The 13,691-nt window shown below is 47.1% G+C and overlaps 1 protein-coding gene across 4 annotated transcripts in view; it reads right to left on the reverse strand.

The window, feature by feature from the left end:
- Nucleotides 1–1,999: 1,999 nt before the first annotated feature.
- PAK5 (p21 (RAC1) activated kinase 5) overlaps nucleotides 2,000–13,691 on the reverse strand; it is an 87,576-nt gene continuing 75,884 nt past the window's right edge. For all 4 annotated transcript variants that reach the window (XM_069008976.1, XM_069008974.1, XM_069008973.1 and 1 more), the window contains 5 exons: nucleotides 11,925–12,058; nucleotides 10,079–10,205; nucleotides 7,456–7,581; nucleotides 4,809–4,943; nucleotides 2,000–4,204 (listed from right to left, as the gene is read on the reverse strand). In XM_069008976.1, the coding sequence (XP_068865077.1) occupies nucleotides 4,049–4,204; nucleotides 4,809–4,943; nucleotides 7,456–7,581; nucleotides 10,079–10,205; nucleotides 11,925–12,058 (678 nt within the window). In that variant the 3' untranslated portion in view covers nucleotides 2,000–4,048. The remainder of the gene's footprint in view (nucleotides 4,205–4,808; nucleotides 4,944–7,455; nucleotides 7,582–10,078; nucleotides 10,206–11,924; nucleotides 12,059–13,691) is intronic.

A 13,691-nucleotide genomic window follows, 5' to 3' on the forward strand; every position in this document is an offset into this window, starting at 1 on the left:
CACTGTCATTTGTCTCCTGGATAGGACATTCTGGCAAGGTGGCTGTGGAAATGATGGGAGAAATTACACCCAACTGCAGCCATCCTGGTCACTAAGAGGATATTCCCACCTGGCTGGCTTCCTCCCTTGGAAGAGGGGGATGTTCAGGGGGTTCACATGGAGCTGTAAAAGGCAGCAGAACCTGGGGCTTGGCTGAGCTGCTGAGCGTTAGTGCAGGATGGGCAGTAGCCAGGGATAGAGCTGCTGCCTGGACACCATTCCCAGGCTGCTCTGGGAGGTGGCTGTACCTTGTCCAGGTAAAGCTGCTGGTGGGTCTCAGTCCCTTGGCGTTGCTTCTCCTGTTGCACCCCGTCAGCAAGACCTGCCTGGTGTAACAGGGAGATGCTCCCAAACAGCTGTGTGGATTTAAGATGGAAAAAAGGCTCATTTATGGTGGACTCTGTTTGTAATTCATCCTGCACTGACCCTGTCAGGGCACTCACAGGGAATGTCCTTGCCTGATCCTGGTGCCTGTGCACTGGCCAGAGCACTGAGGTGGTGGCCATCGGACGGGGACAAACCCCCCCCCCCCAGAAGCTGATGCAGGTCCTGTGCCCACAAACTTGAAGGACATTTGCTGGTTTTCATGTCAGATGAGGGTTTCCCTTAGGAAGCACCTGGCATCACCTTCAGGGGGCAAGTGTGTCTGTAAACTACTAGGGACTAGAGTTCCAGGAATACAATAATTAATTTATTGATTTTCTGAACTGACAGAAAATATTGGTTCCTTGTTGGACTGAAATGTTTTTCCTTTTTGGGGAAGAAAGGAAAAAGAAACAATAATTTCAGGTCCGTGAGTTAGTGTCCCAAACTGACGTATCTTGGTTGGAAAAAAAAAAGTTATTTCAGGTTTTGGGTGAAAACCCTTTAAGTCTTTTAATTCTTTCCATCCTTTTGCCAAAACTTACTGAAATTGACCTGATTTTTCCATTGCTTTAAGCTTTTCAAGTCTATTTATGAAAAATTATTTATGAGAGAGATTATGTCCAGCTTCCCTCCTGCCTGTCAAGCTGCAGCAGCATCTTGAGGATGGAAGCACTTTATTGTGATTTAATTTTGTATTTGGCTCTCATTCATTGATGGCTTTTTATGGGTGAGTTGCAAATTGAAAGCTTTGCTTTATAGATGTTTATGAACACAGCAGTAGAAGGTGGATAAATACACCTTATCACCCTACTGAGCTCTGTAAGGACCTGTAATAATTAAGCACTTACTAAAGCAGCTGCTAATGACTTACAGAGTACTTGTGATTAGAACTTTAATTATAAATTATTGATGTATTGCTGAGGAGGGGGCTGACATAGCCAGTAAATGTCCTGGCCTCTGCTACTATGACTATGAGTATTTGGGAATAGTTTTAGAGCTGTGAGCTCAGAAAAAGCCATCGTTCCTTAGTGACAGGTGGGAATATTTCATTGGAATATCCCACCGTATCTGGAGCACAGCCTCAGCTTCTGAGTGATTGGATGCTCTTAACATGCCTTGTTTGTTTGTTTGTTTTTAGGTGATGGCATTACATTTTTTCAATGTATTTTGAAGTATTTACTGACGTCAGCACCCAAAAGGAATATAAATCCTCATTTGCTATCTTCAAGTCTTACAAATAACATTGTAGATTCATCAGCTGACTGATGCTACTAGGGGAACCAGGAGGAATTGCTCTCAGTAGATGTGAGAGATCAACAGCTGTGAGCTAAAAATTAGGGATGTGTAAGGGAAAAAAAGAAAGGGATTATTTAGGGGGCAAAGAAAGGAAGGTGGAAATGCACTGACACTTAGAAATCACTTGAGGCAGCTCTATAAATCACTATTTATATACATATGTCTATTTATTTATATATGTATGTGTATCACATAGATATATAAGAACACACTTTTTTTCCTTGTTATCTGCTTGGTCCAGTACTGTGGGACTGAGTCAAAGGCATGGTAAAAAAAAAAAAAAAAACCACACTGAAACTTAAAGTGTTTATTAATTAATTTATTTATCTTGCATGTGCATTTGTCTCACCAGTAGCTGGTGTTCACAAAAAAACCCCTTCGAAATCGACAAAACTCTCAGTAAACTCGATGAACACTGTTTAAAGTATCTAATGATAAGAAAGTTGCAGAAAATTCTTCACTTGTACAGCCTAAAATGTGCTGAATATTGAAGAAAAAACCCCCACCAACCCCATTTTTTTATTCAAAGATGGTTAAAAAAGTTAATTTTGTGGCTAGTATTAAGTTGTGCCATATGCCATTGCCTGGACTGGTGCAGCCTGGTTTCCTGAGTTGTCAAGACTACAAAAGAGAGCCCTGGGAGGCTGTGGGTGCTGCTCCCGGCCGGGTGGGCTCCGGGAGCTGTGGGGCGGCGGGAGCCAAACACATTTTCTTCAGTGTCTTCTTAGAATGTGCAAACAGGGTTGGGAAGAGAGAGCAGTGGGGATAAGACACAGATGTAAGAACATCTATTCCATGTTCCAGATCATCTTCATCTCCTTTTTTCTCTCTTTTTTAAATTTCTTCTCTCCTTCCAAATACTCTTTAAGTTAAGGGCAGAACTAAAGGAGCTTCTTTACTATTGGCAACTCTTTTCTTCCAGAGGAAGATCTTTAAGCAACAGCTCCTGCCAGGTTTAGATGTTTGGTTATAATTTACTACAATAAATAACAATTAATTTATTAACTATGAAATTCCATAATAAGAAAGAAACTGTGTTTTCACAAAGTTGGCTTTGTGGTTCTTAAAGATACCATAAAATGAGGTCAGTAAGAAAAAAAAAAACAAACTTGAAAAACATGGCTTTTGTATTATACAGAATTAAAAACAACTAATCATTAATAAATAAAATTAATTTCTCATTGAAATAATTATGAAGCACTTCTAAAAATTTTAAAGGCAAATCTATTAGGCCTACAGTTAACATGCAAAGTCATCCAACAAATAACACAAAATTGTACCGCAGTAGTCAACTGTTGCATCAACATTCAGAAAGGTCTAGACAGCAGCACGACTTCTCCTCTATGGCAAACGCCTGGCAGCGCCTCCCATCCCATCCCCTCCCCTCCCCCGGCTCTGCCGGAACTCCAGGATCCTGCTGGGGTAGGAGGAGGGGCTCCTCTCCACTGCCAGAGCATAACAGAAATAGTGGAGGCTTCTGTGGTGGCAGAACTGGCCTTGTGGTGGCAGAAAAAAAGAGGGATCACCCCGGCCTGGGAGGCCCCTTGGGCCAAGGGGGGAAAGGGGAGCCCCTGACCACAGCTGGCTCTCAGCAGAGTGGGGACGGCCACTGGCACCCAGTGCCCCAAGCCAGGCGCTCCCACCAGCATCAGTGATCCTTGGCTCTTCCGGCTGCTGTGAGGGCGGGATGAGCCCCCTCCTCACCCCATGGGAAATCTGCAAAACCTTACAACTTCCTAAAGGTGGTTGTGGTTTCTTTTTTTTTTTTTTTTCCTGTTTTCAAAAGGGTTAAAAAAGTAGGAAACTTCATCTTCTCAAATTCTCGCTAAGTCACACTTATTACTTCAACTAACACAACAGTTACATGACAAAGTACTGCAAGTTATCAAAACGTACTGTACAGAAAATTACAAACTTGTTGCAAAATACATTGCGCTGCTCTGACCGAGATAAAAAGTGCTTTGTTTTGTCAGAAAAGTGTTCTGAAACAGAAGTGCTGTTGCCTGCACTAAAGTTCTGGTGTTTCGCTCTGGCTGTGCTCTCCTCTGCTAAAATTACCTTTCCAACGTTGGCATTTGGTGCCTTCTGCCTGGATGACCCAGCAGACAGCAGTGCTGGGAGCGCCGGTGCCTGGCGGAGCATGGCCGGGATTGCTCCCTGTCCCTGGCACACAGGGAGCACAGAGGGCACTGCCTGGGCTTTGGGGTTCTTTAAACACCACGTTATTTCCGCAGGGCTGCTTTCCTTCACAAGGTTTTCCTCCTCCCTGCCTGCGGATCCCACACAACTGCTGGCATTCCCACATGGCCATGAGCCAGGCTCTGCACTGACCTCTTCCCAAAAAGCTTCAGCGATGCCTGTGCTGCCTCATGAGGGGCACAATGCAGGAGGGGGGCCCAGCCAGTTTGAGAAAGGGATGTCTCAGCAGTTCCTGTGCCGTGGCTCTCTGCGAGGGCTCCCGCACCAGCATCGAGTCCAGGAAGCCCCGGAGGACCGAGGACACCTGAAACACCACACTGGCATTAGGGGTGGACAAAAACACCCAGTTCCAGCTAAGCTAGCTCTGTGCATGCTGGTTTCTTGGGAAGACAAGGGACACTCTGATCTTCCCTATGGCAACAGCTGTGCTGAGCTGAAGGGCTGTGGGTCTTTGATGTGCTGCTAATGTTTGAAGTATTTGGGTACCACTGGGGTACCCAATTAAGCATTAAGGTAGGCTGAGGGCTCAGGTCTGATGGAAACAACACCCAAACTAGGAGGTGCCCAAAGGCTTTGGCACAGGGCATGGATGTACCAACCCACCTGCAGCAGGGCCGATGAGCTGATGTACTCTGGTCCTTGGGCAGGGTGGGAAGCACAGGGAGCATGAGGCTCTGCCCAGCTCCCTTTGCCACCACTGGCTGCAAAAGCGAAGCCAGAGTCAGGCAGAAACAAGGCCATGACTAATGGCTTTGGCCTCACTTCCTCTCCACAGGATCCTGTGTAGGATCCCCTGCTCAAGGTGGGGCCTTAGAGATCTAAGTTATCATTTGGGCATGCAGATGTGTGCCTGCAGTGTTCCTGAAGACGTGACTGTGCAAACCCCTGATCCCCATGGGAAGCCTGACCTTGTGCATGTCCTTCACGCGGGGTGGGAGGTTGTCCCGGATGCGGCGCATGGCCTGCAGCGGCGGCTCGTTGAAGTAGGGGGGTTCCCCATCGATCATCTCAATCACCATGATGCCCAGGGACCAGATGTCCACCTGGAACACACACAGGGGCCATGAACACTGCTGGCAGAGCAGGGAGCCAACAGGCTCAGCACATGGGATCATGCAAACCCCAGAGCCAGCTCATGCTGCTGTCTGCCGCCAGTCTAAGCCAGCAGACTGGAGAGCCAGCACCATCCATCTTTCTTTTTTAACCAGCCAACCATGATTTTCCTTTGGAGCAGTGAGTGCCTCGACAAAACAGATTAGCAGGGATTTATAAACCTGGGTCTGTAGCTGGTTTAGGTGCTGCCCACTGGAAGCTCTGTGCCTTGGAGAGGCTGTGTCCTGCTGCCCTGCATTCCAGTTGCACTGATTTGCACCCACTGAACACCAACCCCAGGCTGGCTCTGCAGCTGCTGGAGAGCTGTGAAATCACTTACTCTATTCCCCTGAAGCTTAAAGACTACAGGAACTCTGTTCAAGACCCCAAGGCAAATGCAATCACTTACTACACCCAGGCCTGTTTACAGCCAGTAGAGGTAACACAATACATAAGAATTTTGGAAAGTGATTCAGCTCCAGCTCCAAAAAAAAAAAAAAAGGCCAACTTTTTTTTCTTAGTTCTGGCCTGCTGCAGAGCTGCTCCAGAATCCCAATCCTCTGATGACTGTAATTCCTGTCATTTGCCAGCCCAAATACAGCCAGGGCCACTTTATTCTGCTTTTGCTCTTTTGCCAACACTATCTGTTATCTTAAATCCTTTTTTTCTTTCCCTTCTGGTGGGGAAACTTAATGTAGCCCGAAGTTCAACCACTTTCTAATCCTCCCAGAGCTATTAATGGGCTAATAATAGTTGATGCTATTATTCCTGGAATGTCTCCTACAACAGCACAGATCCTGGGTGCAGAGCAGTGCCTGCAGGGTGCTCTTGCTGTGTTGTGCCAGAGCAGCATGAGGATGGAGCAGCTCCTGGCTCAGCTCATCTCCCCTTCCCTGTGTGTATCTGTATTTCTATATACCTACACTCTATATAGGTATGTATATGTGTACCCGTGTGGAAACATATCCGTGTTCCTGGCTCTGTCTGCCTGGCAGGGTCGAGCTCTGCAGCTGTTCCTCTCAGCGCTCTCAGGCAGCAGCTCTGTCCCCGCGCAGAGGAGCAAAGGCAGCCGTGTCCCCGCTGGGGCGGTGTGAGTCACTGTCACGGCTGAGCGCGGCACAGGGGATTGCTCTTCCCAGGCTTTGCAGGGCAGGAGTGCCGTGACTCACAGCGGTTTAAAGGATGGGGTATGGCACTGCAGAGCTGCCGGGTGTCCACACCTTGCTGGACTCCTTTGAAGGGTTCCAGTAAAAATGTGCACGTTGCCTTTCTCAGAACATTTGGCAGCGCTTGAAATAGCTCCCACAGAGACGCTTTTCCTACCCCTGTCTCTCAGCTAATGACAGCCATGACTGCAAGGAATGAGCCCATGTGGAGACCAATCCTACCACAGAGGGTGGCAATGCAACCCACCCAGCTGGCCCTGGGGTTTGGGACCCTACAGGACCTGTGATTCTGCTGGCACTCCTGCAGAGGAAGGGAATGGCAGGCTTTAGCTGGATGAAAGCAGAGTGGCTCTATGCAAATGCTGATGTGACCGGGCTGTGCAGGAAGGGCGTGTGAGGAGGCTGCTGGTTTGGCACATGCAGGTGTGCACACCTGTGACTGCAGCTCCAGCCCGCAGGCTTGATATTAAAGAGCAGCACAGGGCCTCTCACAATGCACAAATGAGGCCAGTTTCCTTTAGTACAGCACCTCAAACCGAAGTATGTAAAGGCATTACACAGAGCGCTAAATGGAGTAGTTACTTAATGACTTCATCTTGGGGAAATACTTTCGAACCAGGCACAATGTAGCACTCGGGGGCAAACGTAATTGCTGCTATTTAGCATACCTGTGTAAGTGCTTCCGAACTGCACAGCTCTGACAGAGCTCCATGGGACTTGGGATATCCCCTCTGGCAGTGCCTGCTGTGCTCACCTCGGTGCCATAGGGACTTGGGATATCCCCTCTGGCAGTGCCTGCTGTGCTCACCTCAGCGCTGAGGGGAGGTTGGGATATCCGCTCTGGCAGCGCCGGCTGTGCTCACCTCGGTGCCATAAGGGACTTGGGATATCCCCTCTGGCACTGCCAGCTGTGCTCACCTCGGTGCCATAGGGACTTGGGATATCCCCTCTGGCAGTGCCCGCTGTGCTCACCTCGGTGCCATAGGGACTTGGGATATCCCCTCTGGCAGTGCCTGCTGTGCTCACCTCGGTGCCATAGGGACTTGGGATATCCCCTCTGGCAGTGCCTGCTGTGCTCACCTCAGCGCTGAGGGGAGGTTGGGATATCCGCTCTGGCAGCGCCGGCTGTGCTCACCTCGGTGCCATAGGGACTTGGGATATCCCCTCTGGCACTGCCCGCTGTGCTCACCTCGGTGCCATAGGGAATCGGGATATCCCCTCTGGCAGTGCCCGCTGTGCTCACCTCGGTGCCATAGGGAGTTGGGATATCCCCTCTGGCAGTGCCCGCTGTGCTCACCTCGGTGCCATAGGGCAGGCGGGATATCACCTCCGGTGCCATCCAATAGGGTGTCCCAACCAGGGACTTCCTCCTGGGGACCTCCTTTGACACTTGGGCGCAGAACCCAAAGTCGGACAATTTTATCTGCAAAGAAGAAGTAAAAGCCCCTCCTGAATAACAAGGCAAACTCTGCCAAGACACACCTCAGGCTGCAGCTGGAGGGCCAGGGCTGGAGCTGCAGCATTTTCCTGGGATAGGACAGCAGCCCAACTCTGAAGGAGTGTCTGGAGATAGGAGCACAGCCTGGGGAACATGCAGCTCATTAAAATGAAGGCAAGGGGAGATGTAGGAGAGTGGCAGTGCTGCTCACTCCTGATACCATCTGTCACAGCCCATTGCCTCTCCACCAGCAAGGGATGCAGAGGTGATAAATGGCTTGTAACACTTAAAAATGGAAGGAAAACAAAATATTCCAAATAGAACCCCCATGTTTGTAGTTCAACATGTGATATCCAGTAATACACATATTCCAAGTGAGTATGTGTATTACCCCTCCCACTCCTTGTTCGTACCAGTTTGTACAATCTCTGAGTTTGCCAGAAAATGTGGGAAACAAGTGGCATTCACCCCATTCCCTTTTACCACCCACAGAAAATAAAACCTCTTCCAATGGTTTGTCAAGCCCAGGACCTCACACTGTGGACTATCACTGAAGAAGCTGCCATCTCTATGTAGCAGGAGAGGTGGAGAAGGCAGGGAAGGGTGCAAGACTCCTTGCAAAAGACTTAACCTGTTCCCTTTGCTTGGGAACTCAGGAATTAGTACTGTCCTTGAGTAGCTGTGGCAGTGACCTGAAATAGAAATAATGGGATACACAAGCACTCCAGAGAGCAGCTCTTGCTGCATCATGTGCCTGGCTCACACTTTTATGACAGTTTTTTTTAACAACAAAAATTATGGAAAATTATCACCTCCCCCTCCCTGTCGCTGTACAATGCCAAGGTGAAAATTCCTCCAACCTCCAACCACAACAAGCTGGTCTGAGGATTGGTGGCATCACCCACTTCCAGAAACAGTTTGTTTCTTAAGGCTAAAATATTTTTTTAACCCTCTGAGTACTTACTTGGAGGCCTGGAAGCTACCAAAGGGATTTTCCTGGACATTTTCCTAACCCCCATCCCTGCACAGTTCAGTGGTGACCCATGCCCAAGGTCCACAGGCTGTGTATCCCATCAGTGCAAAGTGAGCCCAAACAAGACAAGTGGAGTGGGAAGCTGCATAAATCCCTGCATTGTGTAGACTTACTGTCAGCACTCACTTGTTTTCTTTTGGATTCAGCACAGACATTACTTTTTTAAAAGTTACGGGTATTATTTTTAACAGAATTATGAAATGATTGTTGGTACTTCTAAAACAATGCCAATAATAGCCAAGTTCTCCCTGCTAAATGTATTTTTCAGTTTACACAATGAAGAATGGAAGAAATAATGCATATTTTGGAAGCAGAGCCCAATCTTCTTTTGTGGGAGCACAAGAGGTTTTGCATATCTATTGCTCATTCGAGTACATAAAAGACGACGATTTTCTAAAAAAAGATAATTGCACAACACAGCCATGAAGAAATCTGCAATGCAGATAATAAGGGCTGGAGTAATGAGTATAATGAGGCACTGTATGCAGATCCCGAGCACAGATCAGATGTTATTTCAGCAACATGAACTGAAATCACAACTGAGAAACTCCTACACACGTGGGATTTTCTTTCCTTGACGGGATTAACAGGAGCAGCCTGTGACTGCTGCAGGAAGAAATTCCCTCTCCCTTGGTGAAGTGGGCATCGAAGTAGACAGACAAGCCTTTGGCTAAAGAGTCAGACCAGGCCTGGGAATCCAAGAGCTTTACCTGTGGAAGGGGAAGATCTGGATCTGCTTCCAAACCAAAGCTCTTGAGCTCAGTCCAACCCTCCACATCTTGCCTTAGACAGGTGTGTACTACCAGTGGAGCAACCCTTATTTTTTTGTGTGCAAACTACATTTTGTTTACTGAGCAAATCACGGGCAGCATTTTGTCCCCTTCTCCCTCTGCTCATTAACAACACAAAGACACAGCAAGTCACGGGCAGCAGCATCTCATCCAAGTAAATGGAAGTGTGGGACAGATTTCATCAAACATCTTGGAAGTGTGAAAGCTACTCTCACCATCTGGGGAGGGTTTCAGCAGTAATGCAGATTATTTGCTATTTGCATAGATTGATGTTGGCCTCCTAAGCAGCTTGGAGAAGCAGAGCACATGTACAGAACTAAGTATAGTAAAAAGGAAGTGCTTTTTGAGAGGCATCAGAGTAGGAGTGGTGCAGCCCAGAAGGTGGTCTCCCATCACCTGATCATCACCCTTGCTGCATAGTTTCCTCAACCACTGCCTTTTGACAGCTCCAATCCCTCCCCAAGGACTCTGCCTGCAGCACAGATGTCAATCACTGGCCAGACCAGGCCTGTGTTTTTCAGATTCAGCTCTCTCTCAAATTATTCACAGGTCACACCCCATTCTTTCCCCCGCCTGGATTATTTTTCTCCAGGCAGTGCCACTTTGTGCACAGGGATTGTCCTGGCAGCCCTGGGGGCTGGGAAGGCCGGGTGCTCACCCTGCCATCGCTGGTGAGCAGGATGGAGTCGCTCTTGATGTCGCGGTGGATGACGCCCTGGTTGTGCAGGTAGGACAGGGCTCTCAGCACGGACAGACAGACCGTGGCGATCTGCTCCTCGTTCATCCTGCAACAGCAAGGGACAAACAACAGCTGAGTGTTGGGGAAGACAGGGGAAAGGGGATGTGGAGAGGCACAACTTCCTAGTCACACCACTATACAGGAGACCTTTCAGGCAGTGGCTCTGTGGGGTGAATCTCTGGTCCTATTTCTTGTCAAAAAAAGGGAGATGAGGTGTGGGGATCAGCTCTGCAGCAAGCTCTGGATCAGTCTCCCTGCAGCACTAAAAAAGCTGAGTGTGCCATGTGCTGTAGCCCGTTTCCCTCTGGGAAATCACGGAAATGCCTTATTTACAGTAAGCTCACTGCTTGCCAAGCAGGGCAAATCACTACTGGGATGGAAACAGGCGTGGAATAAATATGAGAAAAAACACCCTTAATTCTGTAGGCAAAACATCAGGCCCTGGGTTGTAGCTCTTTGAGAGCACTTTTATGCCTTCTACAAAAATATTCTGGGTATTTCAGCAGAAAAATAAGCAGCAAGAGTTCTCATTCTGTGCACAGTTGAAAAACCCCATTCTGGGGTCGTTCCATCAGCTACAGTGCAATGCCTGGGATGGGCTGTGCACCCTGGTGCCACTGTCCCATTGCTGACGTCCCCAGCATCTCTTTTACATGAGCAGTAAAACACCCGTGGAAATTTCTGCTTTAACTTTGTGTGCCATTTGCAGTATTTTAGCAAAATCTTTGAGGGAAGGTCATGCAATGTAAAAATACCACCTCGAAGATAAAGAAAAGACTATTTTGAGTTAAAAAATAGATGACAGCTCTTAAGAAGTAGTGTCCTGGGAACATCTGTTTGCTGTTAAACTTCTGTCAGACACATCTAAGATAGAGCTTTTAATGGTTTGGCAAATACTTCCAACATTGTGATTTATTCCAGCACATAAACTAAGGTAACACTAAAAAATAAAACATCTGTGTTACAACTCTTGGTAGGATCGAAGAGCATCATTAAACTAGGAGAGAAGACAAATTTTCTAATTTATAATTCCTTGCTTTTGTTCTTGTTCCCCTTAAATACTCTCCCACTGGTTTGGTGTGGAAATTTTAATTTTCTTTCATTCAACAGGAAGAAATTAAATAAAGAATCCCATTTTATCCAGCTTATCAGAAGCAGATGAGCAAAGAGCAGATGCAAAGAGAGCTGTAAAATATAATGTCTCCCCTCAGAAGAGGTAGAACAGTTCCATACACTGCAGCTTTTGTGCTGGCTAATTTCCTACTGTGTGTAGGTGTGATATTAACTGAAATATGGGAATGTGCTCCACCATAAGCACAAATATTCTGATATAAAAATACTTCTCCCTGTATGTTTTAGGGTTGGTTTGCAGATAACCTTTGTGAGGAGAAATTAGCCTTACAACAGACGTGGTTATGACAGCAAACCCAACAATAGAGATCACCAAACAGGGAAAATAACTTTTTTTTTTGCCATTTTAGGACTTGTGTTGCTGCTGAAGTGCCTCCTAAAGTGTTAGCAAATCCCCATCTACCAGCAGGCCCTCTCAGGTATTGCTTCCCCTTTGGTTTAGCAAATGCTGCTATCAACAGGAGTTCATCTGCAATTCTGGCTTATCAGTGATGGCAAAGCCAGCATGATACCTATGGGTTTAACTGTGTGTACACCTAAAATACATGGGTATCTATTCTCCATGCACGTATCTTTTCTGCAGTTTTGTGGTTTCCTCTCTGTATTTTGTACACCCCCCCAGCCCCCAGCCCACCTGGTGTGAGTCACGATGTCTGTGAGAGCGCCGCCCTCCAGGAACTCCATCACGACCCAGAGCTCGTCCCCGACCAGGTAACTGTTGTACATGTCGACCACGTTCTCGTGGTGGTAATCTCTCATGATCACAACCTGCAGAGGCACAAAGGGACGAGCTGGGAATGCTACAAGCCTTATCTGACACTTGTTTTGACCTTCTTTTTCACTGTACTCTTCTCCTGGTGTTTAGGAAAGGTTCTGCGATGAATCACATCCTCCCTAATCCTTATGCCAGAGCATAAACAAAATCAATATATTTACATAAAAATATCAGTCATCATAAATGCATCAGGAGGAAGAAAGAATCTCTAGTTGATAGAGTATAAACAGTAGATAATTGCTTTATTTCAGCCTGCAGGAACAGAACTATTTATTTAATTGGGTTTTTTTATTGCCAGTTGCTTTCAGTACAACAGATTTTTTTTAACCTGATTAATTGCTCAATGCATCAAAGTCATTTTTATCACATACCAAATGGTACTTTGCACAGAATTCCATCAGAATGCTGGAGGAAGGCCCCAGAAAACTCACTCAAAGAGACTTGTAAAAGGCTTACTGTTTGTTGTGTACTCTGAGTTAGACACACTGGAGAAATACTGACAAGATATTCTCAAGAGGTCAAACAACAAAAAGCTTTACTGGCAACTGGCAATCAGAGAACTTTGGCAAAAGGCTTTGTGCAACATTGAATCCATGTAAAACACTTCTCAAAGCCCATTCAACTTGGCCCATTCAACTTGGCAAACTCTAAGCTTTTAATTTGATTTTAAGTTCAATTTTAAGTTACTCAAAAACTCTGAGAAGAGGGAATTAGGAGGAGAAAGAGAGAAAGATAGAAAATATATAAAGAAGGACACATGCAGCCACCAACCCCTGGGTTCCAGTGCAGCTCACAGAAAGTCCAAGAGAAAGTAGGGTCAAGACAAGTGCTTGCCTCGTGTTTGGCCTGAACACCCCCTGGCCTTCCTAGGCCCCTCCCCTGAGTGGGATTTACAGTCATGTGGCTACTCTGGGGCTGGATTAGGGCTCCAGGGGCAGGTGTGGAGCATTGCTCCCAGTGTGCCAGGAACTGACACCATGCCAGGCTGGGATACTGGTTCTAGGGGGGTATGGAGCAGGGCACACTGCCCCTTGTCAGGGCAAGGCCCAAGATGCCCCTGCATGCACACAAATGCACCCCAAAATGTCTGGAGACATCAATCTCTCCAGTCTCTCACTGCTGGTGATACAGGGGATGACTCAAACCCCACACCGAAAAGGGACTGCACAGAACTGGCACCACAGTAAGGGCAGCCCAGCCAAGACAGTGTCCATGACCACGGGGTACTGAGGGGTGTCAGAACAGCAACCAGGAGAGAGAACAACAGCCAGGGAAGGCCTCATTACAGACAGAGGGATTTCATCACTGCTGACAAGGGATTTTCAGATGACACGAGTGACTGGAGCGTGTCAGGGAAGCAGCTTGGTCCTGCACAGCACGTAGGACCTGCTTCAAGATGTTCCTGTTCAAGAGACGCTCAGTTAGAGCCAGCACAGCCTCCAGCAGAGGCAAAGCCAAGCCCAAATAACCAAGACAGTCATGCACTGGGTAAAGAACAACTGCATGAAGTTTGTTAAAAACAAGTATTTTAATTTAAAAGTGTGAAGTTTTTAAAGGTTTTAAAGAAATCAGTCTGTCATCCTGAGAGAAGATCAACTTATAATTAAAACACAAGAAACAAAAGGT

This window comes from Aphelocoma coerulescens, chromosome 3 (assembly GCF_041296385.1).
Source record: "Aphelocoma coerulescens isolate FSJ_1873_10779 chromosome 3, UR_Acoe_1.0, whole genome shotgun sequence".
In the NCBI taxonomy this organism is placed as follows: domain Eukaryota; kingdom Metazoa; phylum Chordata; class Aves; order Passeriformes; family Corvidae; genus Aphelocoma; species Aphelocoma coerulescens.